Genomic DNA, 19,387 nt, shown 5'->3' with positions numbered 1-19,387 from the left:
ATGTCCAGTTTTTTTAAAAGGCACATTAAAAAAAAAAAAAAAGAGGGTCTGAAATAAGAGCAAGAAAGGCTTTTCTTTTAGGTGAAAAAGATAGTATTTTCTGGTATGTGATCTGAAGCCCATTCTGTTGCATTCTATTCTTCATCTGTACCAAAGAGACAAATCAAAGGCCCTTCCACTACAAACATCAGTCAGGTCCATGAGGCATGGCTCTAGTATGTCCATCCCTTTAGTAACAAGTAGTGAATTTCATAACACGAGTAAGAACAATTGATACTTTTTTAAATTTTTGTTTAGGCATGATAGCATTTACATTAAAATAAGTAGGATGAATAAAGTATGATAATTAATTGCAGAATATTAATTATTTGTGTATGATATACATTTATTTTAGAATATTTGTCATTATTCTGTATTGGTATGTTATTTTAATTCTTTCTTTTCCTATATCTGTATAAAAGAAAAAGGAACTTTTTTCCTTATTTAAAATCTAATTCAATCATCTCTGTTTTAACCAAAGCACATAGACTTATGATTGCAAATTTTTAATGCCCCCTACTCTAACCATCAAGAAAAAGAGGTGCATACAAGCTGCATTAGGTGCTGTGATTCACTGTGGATTTGTACATAATTTCTAGCGAGCTGTTTGGAAATGATCCTGCTTTAAGTTTGCAAAATGTTTAAACTGGAACATTACTGAAAAACATTTTCTGTTAGGTTTTTTTCCCCCAAAGCTATACTAATTTAATTAATTTAATTTTGGTTTGAACAGTCTAAAAGGACTATTTCTGTTTGAGGCCTAGATTTTTCGTAAAGATATGAGGTGTGCTCCTTCAGTAAGGTAGCTGTTTGGTGACCAGATATTTTATTAATGTTGCAATATTCTGTGTTCCTAATGCCTGAATTTTGTAGCCTTCAACCCATTTCCATTCTCTGAGGAATCAGAAATGGTACCATTTCACAGAAAGTCCCAGAGATACTGAAATAATAAAGATCTATGTTTGACCTAATTGTAATCTTTCGTCTCAAAGTAAACACCTGCCATGCCTAACAATTTTCATGTTATTCTTTGCTCACTTTACCCTAGTTTTTGCATGTATGCCTGTGTGTGAGGAAAAGAGATTGGACTTCATTGAGGTAGGAATGAAGAAAAATAGAGAAGCAGCAGGAAGTGTGCATACAGCCTTAGCTATTTGCCTCAACATAAGGATTTGTGGACATCTGGTCATCATAGATAGAACTAACGGCATCATTCTATTTTCCTCATATTCAACATTAGAATTTCCAAGGTGGCAAGGGAATAGTAAGGAAATAAAAAAAACCCAAAGAAATTCAAACTTCTAGTTTCTTTCAAGCCTGTTTGCATAACCTCAGCTCTGATCATCTGGTTTAGTTTTATTTCCTGAGATCATTAATTATGCAGAGTTTTCTATGCAGCAATTTATTTTTGATCATAAGTTCCCTCTTTAGGCAGAATACATATGATCCATAAGTAAGCCACTGAATTGGTATCTTCAATAAGGTACATAAAATTCAAGTTATCTAGATGTACTTGCTGTCGGTGCTTTAACTATATTCTTGATGCTAATGTCTGTGGGTTTGGCTGTGAAAAATGGGAGGTCAAATGTTCATTGTTGGAAAACTAAGCCAGTCCCAGATGGTGACAGTGTAACTCAGTGACACAAATTACACAGTTAACAGCGGGAGTGGAGTAACTCAGAGCTTCATTATAAGTTAGACATTTACCATATTGCAGTATTTATTCTCAGGCAAAAACTCTGTTGCTCTAGAATTAAAATGTAGCCAATTTAATTTTAATTTAAATTTCTTAGTTTGAAAGACAGGTACCTGCCAAGGAAGGCAGGAACCTCCCTTGGGATGGAAAATATAACCCCCTACCCTCCAAATTATTATAACTTCAAAATTACAGGGCTTTTAGGCAAAGACATGGAAAAATGAATAACACTTCTTTACTAGAATATACACACATAAATATACACACACACACATACATCACAAGGCAAACCCGCAGCCCCATCCTCATCCTCAGCAGCACAAAGGCCCCGCAGCCTCTCTGGGCCCTCGGGCCCTTTCCCCTCCGGTGCAGTTCCGGGCACGGCCAGCAGGGGCGCTGGTGGCTCCCAGCCGGGCAGGGCGGCTGCGATGGTTCCCCCGCGCCTGCAGGGGGCGCTGTGGCGCCGGCTCGGCCGCCTCTCCACACGGCCATGGCGGCTCGGGCCAGGGCGGCAGGGAGGGAGGAGAGAAGGAAGGGGCTTTGCTTTGCAAAGCCACGGGAAAGAGCCGCTCTCAGTGCCCCTCCGGGTCAAGTTAAAATGTAGCAAAAAGTCCTGAATGCCTCTCTGTCTTGGATAGCTGACCAGCAAAGGCTGGTCCCGAGGCTGGGTGACTGCACAGAGGGAACAGCCCAGTGGCTGAGGGCTCCCGGCTCCTGGTACGGCACGCCGTGGCTCTGGGTTCCCAAGCAAGCAGAGGAGCATTGAAGCAATCTGGCAAGCCTCAATCACTGTGCCAAAGGAAAAAGAAAAGAAACAGTCAAAAACCAGAGGGCAACAAGATGTCCAGTCAGAGGCAAGATGCAGCCTGGCAGCTGTGTCAATCCCACCACCAGAAGGAAGAGCAGCCCCTGGCCCTCAAGCCCCACAGGATCCCAGGCTGTCCCTCACCCATCACGATACTCCCAGAGCCAGTGGAGGCAGTCACTATTCCAGACACAAAGCAAAAGGAAAATCAAAAATGGATATGGGATATAAACCATCCCCAAGACATAAAATTACACAAGAATGTCCTTAAAGCAAGTTTAGAACTGAAATGACTGCTGACAGTCGTGTGTTCATCGTTAATGATGGTGCCAATATATGGAAATGATCAAGTGTGGTTTTATATGCTTAGTGAAAGCTTTGAAACTTTACCCAGAAGGCATTATTATACAGTTTTCAAAAGGTACGTGAGTCATAATTTACATATCAGAGGTGTGTTTTCATTATGCTGCTGGTATTCTGCACTGAACCTGCCCATGTGGCTTTACCCTAATGCTAAAGTTTCATCTAGTCTGTGCCTTAGGACACCTGTGAAAAGTTTCTCTGTAAGAGGCAACTGCCTCTTCTACCTAACAGTACTTACATACCACAGCTGTATGCAGTAAGTTTTAAAAGTAGTTGCAGAGGAGGCAATGTCACTTACTTGTGAGAAGCAATATCTTTTCATGAAGGGTAAGGCCACAGAAAACCTCAGCTAGTCATAGAGGTTCACAGTGTGAAGACAATAGAAACTTCAAACGTGTTGTTTCTGAAAAATAATTACACATTCTTCTAGGGGGATGGAGGACATTGCCCTCAAATTATGAGAGAAACTAAATATTTGAAGTTGTGTCATGCTTTCTAGGCTTCTGGAAATGTTTGAATTATCTAAATAATTACCAGTCTGGTAATTCTTCCTTCTGAAGAGTCATTCTCTCTTCATTAATTCCTTTACTTAAAAGCTATGATTTACTTAATTGCAATGAGAACTGCCCACACCTTTGGTGTTACTGCCTTCTTTCTTAAAGTGGTGCTTGTAGCTTTTCTGCTGCAATATTCAGTGAAGCTTAGAGCTGTGGGAGATCAGTGAAAACTATCTAGGATTTAAAGACTGAGGGAAATTCCAGAAAGGACTTTGTGCACAGTGAGCTCGATAACAGCATTAGCCAGATCCAGCCTGCAAAAAAGACTGTTTGATGAAGGGAGGGAAAAGCCTGATGGGGAATTAGAGAAGTTTCAAGACTTTTAAGACCATGTCTTCACTGCAATTAACATAGACTAATATTACTCTTTGTCCCTGCCCTATCTCCTGAGCCTGCTGCTGGAGTGTTCCAGGGAATGTAGTACTCGGTCTGACTCTGGAAGTCCATCTCACTAACAGGGTATCCTCCTCGAAGGTAGAACTGGGGCAGTTTCTTTATTACTCAGAGGGATAGAGGTTGGTTTGTTTTTCCTAATTCATTAGGAGAGACAGTTTATATTATTCATTTTGCTGAAATACTCAGAATTATGACTTGTACTAGAGTAGCACATGTAAGTTGGAGATGCGTTGTAATTTAGATGTCGCTGGTAGCATGGCTGAGCTTTGCTCAGTTAGATGACATTAATCCTGATTGCCTCTACAAAGAATTGTATCTAGGAATGAAGACATGGGTGAAAGACAGAAAAATAGAATGGATATTGGGGAATAGAAAATTAGAATTGGGTATTGAGACTATACCTCAGCAAAATATGTAAGCAAGAGCCTTAATTTTAAAACTGCTTGAAGCTATCCTTATTTGCCAGAATCATAGAAGATGCTGAATTGGAAGGGACTGATCAAGATTTAGTTTCTGATTTGTAGAAAACTAAAGAGAAGGAACTGGAAGTCACTCAATAAAAGACGCAGAGGGGAAGTGGGGGTAGTGAAGAGATCTGGATAAAGACTGAAATGAAACGGGATGCATAAAGTTCAGAGGATTGAACAAGTGTCAGTATTTGGTCTTGGTATGCAAAATGAAGAAAGAAATCAGTGGTGAAAGGGCTGAAGGGACTGAAATACTTAAAACAAAAAGGAGAGAAGGGAGATACAAACAGTACCAGCTGGGAGTAGTATGTACATTCCTCTGGCATTGGTGATGTGCCAGGAGGTGCTTGGTTTCTTTTTTTCCTGTTTTAATCTGAAGCTGCAAAAGATGTTGGTTAGTTTCTCTGAAAGACTAAAACAGGGTTTTATAAAAGGAAGAGTTACGTACAAGAGGTTCAGGTGAGGGGCTGTGTGCTCCAGGCAAGAGCCAGTGGGTGTGTGCATGCTGTCTGAAATGGTGTTTGAGAACAATGGTATAAGAGGATATTGCATAATTTGTAGGGAGGAAAAGAAGAAAGAGGGATAGGAGAAGTCCTGCAAAATAATTGCAGTAGTTTGAACCGTTGAAAGTAGGAAGTTTGCGGTGTGCATTTGTGTGGTTTTGGAGTAATTCACTTCCACACCCCATTGTTGTGTCTCTTCTTGCAAATCAGACACCTGTTTTTTATTGGAGATAACTCTGCTTATCATCACTTCCTGGACATCACTGAGGCTAATCAAAACACAGTGTGGGCCACTGATCAATTAAACATTAATGGCCCACTTTGCAAGACTTAGTGAGGTAGTTAATACTCTTTTGGGGAGTTCAGTTGGAAGAATAAGGAGCCTTATGCTCTTTGATATTATTACCTGACTTTGTCAAATATTTTCTATCTCTAGAATTACAGTGTTGAAAAGAAACACATAAAAATATGGGGGGCTTTATGTTCAAATCAGCCATTCAAAGGAATTTTGTACTGTATGACTTTGAGCATGTGGTGGTGGGCTGTTTTATGCTGTTTATGCTTTTCCTGCTCAAGGAAAGGTTTGTTTTTACCCTTAAAGGCAGGAGCATTTCAGTGGTGTCTATGAAGTTCAGCAGGCAGCTGGCTTTTTTTTTTTTTTTTTTTTTTTTTTTTTTTTTTTTTTTTTTTTTTTTGCAAAAGTAGTGGTAAGATTTTTAGCACCATAAGCATTGCTGTTAATGGCAGAAATGAATTTGACATTCTGTGACTCTCTGTTATCACAGTACTGGATACCAGTGTATTTACTATTCACCTGAAAACACAGCCAAGGCAAAAGAAGTTCTCAGCAACATCAGTCATCTGCAGCCTCTCATATCAAGCCATGCAGACCTGCTGCTCAGTTCTGCAAGCCAGCGTTCTCCAGACAGCTTGAAGAATTCTTTAAAGATGCTTTCAGAAAAAGTAAGATTCAAATCCTCACTGCAATGGAAAATGGAATAACCAGATCTCTCTAACTGCTGGGGAGGAAGGGGGGGTTTCTGCATCATTTGACTTTCACAGCATCAGGAAATGTTAAATAAACTCAGCTAAAATAAGCATCAAAATGTTATTAGAAAAATAATGTTATTTAGCATTTCTGTAGGCCTTCCATATAGAAAATTATGAAACCTATAAAGATTGCCTTTATTTAAAAGTGTAATTAATTTAATTTCATGTATCTTCTTTATCCTCTAGTGGCCACATACTGGAGTTTATGAAAATATCAAAAATTATAAATAATTTAATTCTCTTTCTATTATATTTCAAGCTGCTGCTTATGGGAGGTAGTTCAAGCCAGGTTGGTGTATAAGGTTTAGAATAACAGCATGATCAGAGATGGTGATGCAGCCTGGAGGGAGAAGCTGGGAAATTTGCTCTAGGAGATGTCAAATTTTATTTCTCTTTCTCCTATTACATCTGTCTGTAGCTGTAGACTCTTCCTCATTTTGGTTCCCTTAGTTCTAAATGAGAGAAGATAATGTTCCCCGCTGGTCTCACAGACTGATCATGGAGATTAGCTGAAGCCTGTAGTACTTCTCAGCATATGTTATCCTATAAAAATATGAACCCTTCTAGCTGTGACCTGAGAGGTTGTGAAGAGTTTCCCATTTCTCCATGGGCCAGTCCTTCAGGAAGGTGATCCCAGTATGGCTTAATAACACGACCAATAACCATTTCAGTATATCTTCAGCTATTGGGCAGTGACAGCCCTTGTGGTCTGTTGAGCACCATTACCCCAGCAGTGCCTTGTTCAGTGGGACAGTTTCAAATATGAATATTGATCTTGGCCACTTGCTGTGAAGGCATTCCAGAAGAGCCATGGGGGAGAGAAACATGGCTCTCAGTTGCAGATGTGTGGATCCACACTAACTCTGAGAAGGCTGGAGTCACCGTGAATGTCAGGGATAATGGAAGAAAGCAGGATTCGGCCTGGAAATGAAACAGGGGGATTTAAGGAGGGGGGTTGTAGCAATTATAGTGTACCTCTGCATGGAGGAGGGAATTTTTAGCTGTGCATAGAACGAGTGAAGCTGCTCTGTTAGAGGTTAGTTCAAAGAAATCTGTATGCACAGGTAAAGCAAATCAAAGAAGTGTTTGTTCTGAAGATTCAAAGGGTGGTTGCTAAGGAATGTGCGTTTCCTCTGGCCATTTGCCTCTGGACAGGAGGAGGAGATGATTTCAGAGGGGCTGCAGGCAGCCATGGTACTAAAGCACTGCTTGAACCATGGTCTCCTGGAGACTTTGGCTATAAAAAAGGGACAAAAAAGACAATTCATTCAGTTTGCAAAAGTCATAGGTATTTTACATTTATAGCTGGTGACTTAGTTGAGTGTGTTCATATCAACTTTTCAGGACCAGGATTAAAATGCTGTAAAGTACATGAGCTCAGGTTCCCAGAAGAAGGAGTCTCACCCCATGTGCTCCATGGATGTCTGTCTAGCCTCCACCTTTTGCTTGGCAGAGATAAATCAGTTGTCTGAACAGCTGCAGCAGGAGTGGTTCAATGCCTGCTTCCCTGACTATTACCAAATGGACTCTTAGGAAAAGATGGAGAATAGAGAAATAGGGTGCATTGCTGAGGAAGCAAGTGTGGTGGGAGAGCTGCTTGTAAAGAGGGGAAGAGAGATGGGGAAGAAAGACCAAGAAACAACTCCAAGAAAGGGAAATAAAATTTCAAAGCCCTAAACTCAGTGAACCTGCACAATACTGAAATTAGATCACTCATAGTTAATTCAAAGCCTTATATTGCTGTCTTAAAATATTCTGTCTGTATAGTCTGGTACAGTACTGGAGAACCAAGACTACCAGAGTGTTCCTGCTTATGTTTAAGGCAGAGTAGCACATGCTCTGCTGAGTATAATTACATGATATCTACTTGTACTCCTGAGGCATATGTAGTGCTTCTGCTATGCCATCTTTCCTGCACTTTTTATATGTAAAAAATAAATGCTCTTATGTTTTAACTGGATAGAAATTTAGAAGCTAAACATCTGTTTGAAGTCATAAAAATGATTTGCCTGGTGATTAAATTCTGCAAGTTTATTAAAAAAACATATCACTTGATATATATAAGAATTCTTTCTATAATTATTAGGTAGCAGTGAGTAAATCAGAATTATCAATAATGTGAATTACATTTAAGTGTTCATGTTGGAAATGGAAGGACTGGCTGCATGGATTGAAAGTGGAAAATTATATCAAATAATTCCACTACTGCTTCTTAAATGGAGCTGATTTTCTCATATTAAGCATCTCCATATGTAATTTACAGTTTACTGCAGTGTTTTTCTGAGACTAACCTTTTATCATTGCTTTTTGTTAATTGATTAAGCAAGCCTTTAGCTATCAACAAGTGTATCAGCATTTGCAGGTTGCAGAAGGCTTGATAAATTAATTTTCCAGCTATGCCTATCTTTGTTTGCAGAAATACTCTTTAGTAGAGTATCTAAAAGAATTTGCAGAGTTTTTATTTCTTTGTATAGACTGATTTTGTGATTTCAGTGCAATTTCATAAATAGTGATGTTCTGCAAATTTAGCTGTACTGAGCTGTTAGAAAGTGAAGTTAAAACATAGACTGCTGTTAAACCACTGGGATCTCTGAATGGAATTTAATTACAGAATTATTTTAGTTTCTGCATGAAAAAATGGAGTCTCACTTCTGTACTGATTTTCTTTTAAAGACTAAATTTCCCTTTAAAATATTTCTATTCAATTATATTACATAAACTTTGCAGTCATAGTGGGCATTATTTACATCAAGCTGTCCAATTGTCATAATTTTTTGAAATGTAAAGTTTTTTTGAGTGCTATTCTGAACCAGAGACCTGAAATGATCTCAAACAGACATTGTGGGGAAGATAGATATGAAAGCTCAGCAAAACCATGATATTGCTGTTTTTAAGGATAGACAAGTAATGGAGTTTGAACTCTCTTGAAATGGAACTGTAAAAGAGTCTTGAAGAGGAGCTTTGCTGTTACCACAGAACCCCTCAAATCTCATTGTGCCATGGTAAGGCAAAGAATGGTGGGGTTTGATAGCACTATTCCCCAAAGACTAAGTCATTCTCCAGGCATGCACCATCTGGAAGTTGGAAGTGTAGAAAACTGAAATTGTCCTGCAGAGCAATTCAGGACTACAAGGAGACAGTCCTGAGGGGCTGCATATAAGGCTGCCTTTCCCTCATTTCACCAAGTTGGTAATGAGGAGAAGGAGTGGGTCTGGTAATATCGCCAGGGAGATGAGTAGTGTTGCCAAGTCTGAAGAATCCCAAGTCAGGTCTGATTTTGGTTTTAAAAAATTAATAATTTTTCTTAGATGTGCCTGCAGTTCTTATTTTTAGAACTGTAGAGATTTATTTGCAGTAAAATTTTTAGCCCATCCATGTGAAATGATTCAGAAAATATTTTTTTGTAAACATGATGAAAATGGGAAAAAGCAGAAACTTCTTATTCGAGTACCTAACCCAGCAGCTGGAGCCTTAAGAAAACCATTACTTTTTTAGAGCCTTTCTGTCTTAAATATCTGTGAACTTTTGAGAGGGTATTGAGACAGGAAGGCAAGAAAAAGAAGTTGAGTAGGAGTAGATACAAAAGATGAACAGGTAGTATGAAGAAGGGATAGGATAAGAATAGCAGTGCAGAAACTTGCAGAAAAGACTTCCAGGAATCTTCTCAGGAGTTCCAGGGAGATGCTGACACTTGACACTTGTTTGATTTGGAGTTTTTTTGGCTACTTTTTCCTCCAGTTTTTGCATAAGCAGCACATAAGGGCTGAACAGAGCTTGCCTGGGCAACCTTTATTTCTAGCATTTCCTGCTGATTGGGGCTGGATCCTCTGACTCTTATCTACATACCTTTCCACATCCCTCTTTAATTAAGATTGTGTGCACGAAGGCACTTCAGCACCTGAATCTGCCTGCACATGGCAATCCACTATGTTCTGGGATAATAACAAGGGACCTAAATCCCACTGACCTGGCATAAATAAATTCAGGTAATTGTGCTGTGAAAGAAATTTCCATCTTCTCCTGTGAAGCAGGACTTGTGTCTGTGGAGGGGAGCTCTGGCTGGGATGTGTGGGATGTTCTGTGGCAGCAGGGTGTGCCCTCTCTCCCTGCTCTGACAGATGAACCCTGTTCAATGTTGTTGTTGAAGTAGCCAAAACCAGGACTGTTCCAAGCTGTCCCTGTGGCTTTGTTAGTTGTTACACCCTGTAGTGAAAGGAAGCATCCTTGCACCTCATCTACTCCTGTTCCACAGGTTCTGGCAGCTGATGGAGGGAAGAAGCCAAGTCTCCTACGGGAGATAGGGCGCCGTGTTTGGGACAAAGGAGATGGGCATGTTTGACACCCTGGTGGCAACAGCAAGTGCTGTTGCAGTGGTGACAGTCTGGACATGGTGAAGCCAATATGCACAAAGCATTTTCCTTTTCTTGTTGAGGTGGAAGGGAGATGAATAATGCAGGGAGGCTGAAGGATTTAAAAAATATGATAAAATTCCAGCTGTAACAGTGAACATGGAAAAATGATACAGAGATTGAATAGCATCTTCAGAAGACCCGAGAAGACTACTTCAGAGTTTCCTTTCTTTAAAATATACATAAAATCAAGCTTGAAGTCAGGTGTCACCTACCATGATATCTGGGTTGACACCTACTGGTAATAAAATTTATCTCTGGAAACACTGCTTACACTGCTTTTGCAGATACTGCTATTTCAGCATTGTAGAGTGGTGGGTTTTATTTAGGGAGATTATTAAACTGGTTAATTGTGTTTTATCTTACACTTATTCAGAAATTATCGTGCTGTGGTTGGTTACTCTTGGAAGTGGTTCTTATTGAGGCTCGCCTCTGAGGTGAAATTTGGAATTGAAATAAAATGTGAAAAGATTATGATCTCTATGACAGATAATGTACTCCTGTGTTAATCCTTAGAACACTGGGATTGTAGAATGTGATGGTATCTCTAAAACCCTTGAAATTTTCCTCATTATTTGTTGGCCTACTTTGTTTTCTGCCTCCCAAGCAGGCCTGAAACAAATACCTGCTCTGCCTAAGGATAATTCAGTGTGTAACCTTTGCTGCACTAGCGCATTCTTTGGCCTAACCTTTTCATTTGTTTGTTTTTTTTCCTAGACGGAGTTATTTGTGCACACATTCAAGGACCAGCTGGTCAGAAGTGCCCTTTTAGCACTGTACACAGCCCGGCCTGGCTGTGTCCTCAAGAAACCAGCTGTGCCTAGGAACAGTGCAGAAGAAGGGGCTGATGCACAGCACCAGGATCATCCTTCTCAGATTAAAAGGCAGGACTCTATACCCCATCATTCTGAATATGATGAGGAAGAGTGGGTAAGTAGACAGAAACCCCTGGGCACTGAAACCCTACAAATCAGCATAAACAAGCTCAAGCCCTAAGTGTCTTTGTCACATGGCATTGCAGGGGGGAAAGGGGTGCAAAACTGTAAAATTGTGCTTTTCAGATGCATTGCAGATTTTGAAGCTAAATATGAAGCATTTGCCTAAATACAGTGTGCTGCTCTTAGACTGCCTAGTTGTGCATACAAGAGCGAAGATGTTGAGTATATTCTTGGCCAGACAGAAAAATAGTCTTTGTTCTTACTTGGGTTGGTTTTGCTAGTTGGGCAGATTTAAGGACTGGAACAGTATATGCTGTTCAGAGGGAAATGTTCTTTTCTTCCCCAGCCCCTGCAACACCCCTCTCCAGCCCTCAGGCTGTCATCATTTTAAATACACATGAATTAACCCTCAGCAAAACAGAGCCCTTTGCCCTTAGACTCTGTTCTTAGAAAGTGTCTGAGGTTGTGTAAAAGAATTAAATATAATGTTTGGATTTTAACATTCTTAGCATATCTTTCAAAGATATGTATTATTTATATGGCTGAAATTCTATAAATCAATTATTTTGGTGGATATCTTCTTAACAGATCTGTTACTTTATTTCATACGTACTCAAGCTATTTTTATTCAGTCCAGGCTCATACTTTGAGTTCATCACTGTATTTTCATAAACGTAAAGGATGCCAGCATATTCATCTCTATTGTAAATGATTAATAACTTGTGTGAGCTATGGTATTCCACCTGAACTGTAATTTTTTTCCACACCAAAAAGAAAGGAAGAAGAATATATTTCTTCTAGAAGAAAGGCAATTGTTTCCAGCCCCATGCATTAAGTAGTCGTGAGATTTAAACAATAAATAATTCATTATTTCATTTGTCCTCCAGTTTTAGAGCCTTTAATTCACTTTTTCTTCTTTTCTCAACAACCTGAGGGGCTGGAATGGTGGCTCTTTCCTTGAACTAAAGCCAAAATGTTTGTTTTTAGCTGTTGAAACATTCAGAAATATAAATAACACAATAGTTTTTGTAAAAGAGAGAAATTTTGCACTGGAAATGTGGCACTTTGTGAAAGCTGTATTTTAATTTAGTACTGCAATTTAGCATCTCTGAAGAGAAGATAGCTTTGCTGTAATTTATAACTAATAAAAAAAGCTGCCAGGTGCTTGATCCTCACCTATTAAACTGCATAAGTGGGTCATTTTAAGCAGTATTCATTTTTTTCTGCTGAATTAGTAAAATTATCTTGATTCAAATTAAGTGTATCTTTCACTGTTTTCTGAATTGAGCTGAGTCAGAGTCATCATCAAATTTGAGACAGTATAAATTTTGGAGAAATTTAGTGATTTTTTCTGAATTTAAATGATTAAACTTTGCAGTTATTTCTGTCAGTAGAGGTGATAAATAATGTGGGTTTTAATAATCAAATTGCGATTAGCATGATGGAAAGAAAAGAATAAATGCATGTAAAATTTGAAAGAACACTTAATCTACTATGAAACTCAACTGTAAAGGAAAAAACTTTAATATGTGTTGCTTTGTATGCACCATGCTCTATCCTCCTTTGCTGTTGTAGGTTTTTTCCTCACTATTATCAAGTACTAGTGTTACATTTTGCAGTTAGAACTTTAGTTTTGCCTGAAATCTAAATCCTTAAACGACTCTTTAAGCTGATGCTGCTCCATCCACTTCACATGACTGTGTTGCCTTATGACCATCAGAGAAGAGTCACTGGCAGCAGCATGGATTGAGGTATTCATACTGGTGCACAGGGAGCACGAAAGCATCAGTGCCAAAGGAAGAATATTTAACTTGAGAGTTTTACATTGCCTCTGGAAAGATATTCTCTTCTCTTCTCACCAGCTGCTTCTGCTCTCCTAGAACCTCCCTGCAGGAGGGCACATAGCAAGGTTTTGTGTATGGCATGAGAAAAGGTGGGCACATTGCCACTTGGAGCTGACTCTGCTCTACACTTGTGACTGGTTCATGGGCTGGAGCTACAAAGAGCAGAGAAAATAGCATTTCCAGTAAGCTCTGTACAAATGCTGATGTGGTGATCAGACACGGGGCTGAAGGCCTAATGTGTGTGTGACCCATTCCATGTGCCACAGCCCAAGGGGGTGTTAATCATGCACATTACTTAAGATATTTCCTTTAGCTCTGAACAGAGCTCAAAAAGTAAAGCACACAACTCAAGTGGTGTATATGGAGGGACAAGAAATGACTGAGGAGCTCTGTGGTGAATTCAGAAAGGCTGAGAATCCTTTAAAAACACAGACAGCCTCTGGGACTCCACTGCCTGGCAGTGTTTAGAAGGAAGACATCCAGTTAGGTGCACTGACAGAAAAGAGTATCCATTCCTGCTCTCTGAAATGAGGAAAGTGTCCTACTTTTTAATGATACTTTCTGATCAGATAGAAATTAATTACAATTTTTTCAGTTGAATGAATGAAAGAGTATTATTTTGCAGGTTCATTTTTACTTGTCCTAGGAGAAGTGCCCAGCTTTCACTGATGCCAAGGCCTGCCTTTCCAAGGAGACCTTTCAGTGTGCACATCTGCTTGCCAGTGCCACAGCGTAGGTGACAGTACAAGTGTGACTATGGTCATTTTTAACTAGCAACACCTCACTGCATGAGCCAGGGCTCCATAACATTCCAGATGACTTCTGAAGTTTGGGAGCAGTATAAGATGCAAATGTGGCACTGCCTTGTCTCAATGGGGTCAAGTCCTGGTACAGATTTCCACCTTCCCTGTCATTGCTTTGACTTAACAAATGAGAGATCTCATTTCTCTCATTCTTTCATACCACAAGCTTACCATCCACATTGCTCCAGCAGCTAGTGGGAAACTTGTGATCAGGGGAAAAGTATCCTGCTTAGAAAACTAGGGTGTTAATATTTCAGTCTATCAAGAAGAATTTCTCCTGATCCATCACTCGACACAGAGGGTTTATAAGAATGCTTACTTAAGAGGCTGCTAGACTGCATTTTCTCCTTTAACCTGGCACAGGCCATAAAGTGAACACTTGTGAGATTGTTCTTGGGCATATTGAAAATAGACTGCTTAAGAAGATGAAAGGTCAGTGCTAGGCTACAGGAAAATATTCTGGAAATAGTAAAGGATGACAATAAGAAGTGGATTAATTTCTTCTCATGCAGAATCATAGAAGCCACTTGATTTTCAGTGATCAGAAACTGCAGTTTTACTTGAAAATTGTTCCTGCCAAACTGCAGAATTTCAACAGCATTCTTAGATAAATGTGACTGCCTTTGGTGCAGAGAGGATAACATCTCAATGAATGATAAATAGATACCTCTACATTTTCTGTCTGCCCACAATCCCAGGAACCTCCTATGTGGAGAAAAAGAGCTGTGAAACAGGCCCTTGCTCCCTCTCAGTTGCTTGTATATAAAAAAGCCAGATACATGATAATAAGAGTGAGCTTTCTGTCAACAGATGTTTATGAATTTCACTTCTAAACCCTCAGGGAATGTTTGTGGGAATATTGTATAGAAATCATCTCAATGCTGGGTTAATAGTTGATTTGAAAAAAGTGCTCTTTCCAATGTGAAACAAGGGCTTATATTTGTGTTGCTTGTGCAATAACTCCAGATGCTCATTAAGAGCTTAATGCTTTTTTTGTGCGGGGATTAAGTTCCCCCAGCAGACAAAAGAAAAGGGAAATTAGATTGCTCCAACTTCTCTGAGCAACCTCAGTTGCATATTCCTCAGCAACTTCAGTGACTGGAAGCTCTGAAGCTCCCTTATACTCTCTGGAGGATTCTTCATAGAATCCTTCTCCCCAGAATTAGCCTTGTGGGTGGTAAAAATCAGTAGTTTCACACATATCCTAAATGTTTTTTCAGGATTGCTTGAAGTGCATATAGGAGGAAACTTCTGAAGGAATCTATACCTGCCCTCAGTCTTTTGACTTCTAATTGTATCTAATTGTATGTGAATATCAAATACTCATGTGTCTAATGTTTTGTTTCATGTACAGGTGCAGATATTTCCACACGTTGCATTGTACATGCAGCACTTTAAACAGTTGTGGAATAAATGCAGTTCTGCTTGGGTGTGACCAACTTTTTGCCTCTTGTAAATCAACAGTGTATTTTTCATAGTATGGTTAAAGCCGGTTTATCTAGGGAGGAAATGAAACTATTGTTTCCATGTTCACCTCTAAACTGCATGCTCACTTGTCCTTAAGGCTGCCCACAAGAATGCTCCAGGAATCAGGTTTGGAGAGCTAGAGGAGAGGAACTCAGTTGTACAAGCTGGGAAAGTCCATGCTTCTGTTTGTGGGCCCATGGGATGTCTCTTAGGATGCTGTTTGTCACAGGTTGTGTCCTCATCCCTCTAGTCAGGCTGAAGTGTGGCATATAGTTGAAAAGCAACATTAGATTTAAATGTTTGCATTAGTAGTAGCTCTAGATTTGGCTCCACTCAAAATCCAAGGGTTGCCATTTATTTGGAACTATGCTATTTCTCTGAGTTCTCAGTTTTCTTTAACCTTCTCTCTTGCTATTTTTGCAACTTCATTTTTGTGCCTGAAGACCTGACAAATACATAATGCTTCTGGCTCTGTAAAATACAAAACAAAGCAGTGATGTTGAATTCCCATTTTTAACCCTCAAGCAAACTCTGGTTGCTCTGCAATATTTTCAGAATGACTCAGCATTGAAACATGTACTTGGAGAGGGGAGGGTGGTTTCTGTGGGTTTGTTATGGTTTGGTTTTAGTCTGATTGCATGTCTTCTGTACAGCCTCATTACTTGTATGGCTTGGTTTTTTCCTTCTTATTCAGTGCTGCAAAAGTAGGTTAAAAAAAAGCAAAAGCTTTGATTTCTGCAGCATCCAGCACCTGAAGGACTCTCCCTATATCTCTGATCCATAGCAACTCTTTCTTATGCTCCACATTATTTCTTTTCTTCTCTGCTTGTACAGAATTTTTCCTACCACTCTGTTACTTCCCTAATTCTCCTATTATAAACTCAGTTAAGTGTGATGGTTGCAGTTTATGTGAGAGGTGAGGAACAAAACTGAAATGGTGTTAGCTAATAAATATGCCATGACAGCAAGTTTCTCATTCTAGTCCTTGAATTTAACATTTACTTCAGCAGAGTAACTGATGTGATAAAATACAGGATATGTTAAATTATCAAAAAGAGTTTATTAAATACTGTGACAAAAGTGGCCCACACAAGGTTTCATTTGTCAAGCTTTGAGTGTGTCCATACTCTTAAGGTATCATTTAAATAGACAAGCTGCTCAGTTCCTTGCTATTAGACCTGAAATTTTGTCTGCATTATGTCGAGTTTGGAGCACTTGTTCTACAGTGTCTAAAACCATAAAAGTTTGGGTTCATTTACACTGCAAGAAAATCTCCATGAAAAAGGCTCAGGTTGGTAATAGGCTGAAGGATGAGAGGAACAGTCATATGCTAACATCATTAATCACTTACTATTGTCCTTTTTTTTTTTTTTTTTTTTTTCTTCAATAACATACAGTGATAATTCTGGTCTTTTCAGGACAGGGTGTGGGCCAACGTGGCAAAGAGTTTGAACTGCCTTATTGCCATGGTGGACAGACTGCTTGAAAAAGACAACATCAGCAACACTGAAGAGGGTGAAAATGAGCCTTCAGCAGAAGATTGCAAGGTGTTGCATACAGGTGGTAAGCAACCCCCCCTAATTTTTTATTTCTTAATCATTGACAAGAGTAAATAAGAATTGGCACAGCTCCAGAAAAGTCATCTAGAGAAGACTCCGTAGTATCTTTGATGAGAGTGCTAATAGCAAGGTTTACACATTTGTGGGAGGTTATTTATCAAAGTACAGCTTTAATGTGTGCTCAGACTGCTTGCCATGCTCACTTGTTTGTGCTAGAGTGTAAACCTTTTGAAACCATAGTGTTTTCTTTTTGTAGGCTGATGTAATTTAATTTACTTTAGATTTTACTTGCGTGTAGTATTTTGAGGAAAAAAAAAATGGGACTGTGTCTTACCCCATAGAAAACTTGTAAGGAAAGGTGAACATTCTGTATCAGTGTCATTCCCCTGCAAATGCTTCCACTTTTCTGAGGTGATAAACTGATTTTTATTTTCTGATTTGATAAAATTCATGTTTACCTGGATATACCTGTCAGCCTGTGTCAAAAGTTCAAGTGGAGTAATTCAGAGGGATGATGTAAAGAAAATTTTGTCCACAGTGGGTCCTTGTCACCTTCTCATCTTCTCCTTCTCATCTTCTGATCTTCTGCTATGATTCATGTTTGCATTCTTGATGCATAGATTATATCTGCTTAATAAGTCTAATGAGACTTTCTAGTCTGGAAGTGTGTTGCAATAAATGAAACAGATCCTTAGTGGTAGTGGTGGTAGTCCTATTGCAAGGACATCAGAGCCAACCTTTGTGCCCCTCTTCAGCTAAATAAAACAACTCCCCATACAAAACAACAAACCAACACAACTACTTTATTTTATGGAGTTTTGTATAGTTTCAACTTTCTTTTTTTTCATTGTGCATTTAATGCTGTATCTTCCCTTACATGTTCTCCACAGAATTTAATTACATCATTTTATATAAAGAGTTTTAAAGTTATCAGTACTCATTTGTAATTTCTTTCTTACATAACAAGAATTAAAATTACTTTTTAAGTTTTATGTCATTTGTTTAGTACTGGTGAGATCTGTGAATTCTGGTTGTAGTATTGATTTCTAATGCAACTGTAACATCTGCATTTTACCAGTGGGAGAGGTTTATGCTGGAGTCCTGGCATCCTTGTTTTCAGTGCAAGATGTGTTGGACTTGATTTTGTATGATTAGTTCAGAGAGCAACTTATTCCTTATCTGTGTGATTCTCTAAGTTTCTGTCTACCAGGCATGTAATGTTAGAGAGGAAGGTGGTATAATATCTGCTCTCTAGTGAAGGTGAAAAATACCAACACAGCTTTCCACACCTTTCCTGCCTTCCTCAGAGAAGGTACAAATACTTAACAGCTAGGTAAGTGTAGTTTCCAAGTGTAGAACTTGGAAGAATCCTTAGATGGTGAACCCAAGCATATTCATTGGGATTAAGAAAGAAAAACTGAATATTGTTCTTGTTCCTAACTCCCTTCTCTTCCCCCTGGGGCTAACAAGCTTTCCTTGTTGCAAGCCCAGTATCTCTTGTAGAAATGTCCATTGACATACATGTTGTGGGTTTTGTCTGTATTTCATAGTTGTGGAACAAAAGTTCTCATTTCCAGACCTCCTTCCTCTATCTGGAAAAAAAAGGTATGAATTAGGATAATTATTTTGGAATGCTTTCTGACATGCCTAGTTCATGCCAGCATGAACTTTTACATAATTTCCTTCACTCTCTTCAGCCCCCTGAGTATCTCCTCTGCCATATGCTATGTTATGGATTTAACCAGCACAGGCAAATGAAATATTGGTTACAGCTTTTAGGTCACAAGCCAAAAAAAAAAAAAAAGAAAAACAGGAACAGGAAAGTTGCATCATTTAAAGTACTGTAATAAGCAGCCATCAAGTAGAATGAAAGGTAGCTCTTGCTTAGCAGTAATGATAATAGTAATGGTTAGAAAATTATAGATGAGTTTCATCCAGCTGAGAAGTTGTCTTCTGGAGCTGGTGGGCCAAGGACACAAAAAATATCCAACTGCTATGATGCTGGAATAAATTCTTCCCTTTTTCTTCATTTCAGAGCCATCCCTATTTCTCTTGAATAAGTACAGGTGTCCTTCAGTGAGAGCAGTGCTTTTGTTGGGCTGTCCTGAAAGTTCTGTATCACTCCCTCACATGAGAACTGCAGAGGTTTGTGGAGCAAACTGCTGTGTTTTCATGCTCTTTTTGAGTAAGAACATCATTTTAGGACTGCCTTGGACAGTTTATAGGACTTTCAAGGTCATATAGAGATGGAGATGTTTTAAAATTGCTTTCTTTTATAGGACTAACTTGAAAGATGGAGCTTTCCGAAGAGCTATCCAGGTGTGTGCCAAAGTTGGTTCCCTAATGAGTTTCAAAACTTTGGGGCCAGAATTTTTCATGCTTGACTTCTCTATGAGAGTGCTAAGCATGGGTTGACACTCTCATAGGGAGTGGGTTTAGATGTTTGTTTTTCTCTGCATCTCCCTCTCTGAAATTTAACATGAAACCCTAA

The 19,387-nt window shown here is 39.1% G+C and overlaps 1 protein-coding gene across 6 annotated transcripts in view; it reads left to right on the top strand.

Moving 5' to 3' along the window:
* INPP4B (inositol polyphosphate-4-phosphatase type II B) overlaps window positions 1–19,387 on the top strand; it is a 289,404-nt gene that overhangs the window by 211,750 nt on the left and 58,267 nt on the right. For 5 of the 6 annotated variants that reach the window (XM_071452338.1, XM_071452336.1, XM_071452334.1 and 2 more), the window contains 3 exons: window positions 5,612–5,789; window positions 11,003–11,215; window positions 16,756–16,900. In XM_071452338.1, the coding sequence (XP_071308439.1) occupies window positions 5,612–5,789; window positions 11,003–11,215; window positions 16,756–16,900 (536 nt within the window). The remainder of the gene's footprint in view (window positions 1–5,611; window positions 5,790–11,002; window positions 11,216–16,755; window positions 16,901–19,387) is intronic. The other variant, XM_071452337.1, reaches the window with a different exon arrangement.

Source organism: Agelaius tricolor, unplaced genomic scaffold, assembly GCF_023055355.1.
Source record: "Agelaius tricolor isolate 1412-34295 unplaced genomic scaffold, bAgeTri1.0.p SCAF_34, whole genome shotgun sequence".
In the NCBI taxonomy this organism is placed as follows: domain Eukaryota; kingdom Metazoa; phylum Chordata; class Aves; order Passeriformes; family Icteridae; genus Agelaius; species Agelaius tricolor.
This window is presented reverse-complemented; position numbering and strand designations above follow the sequence as displayed.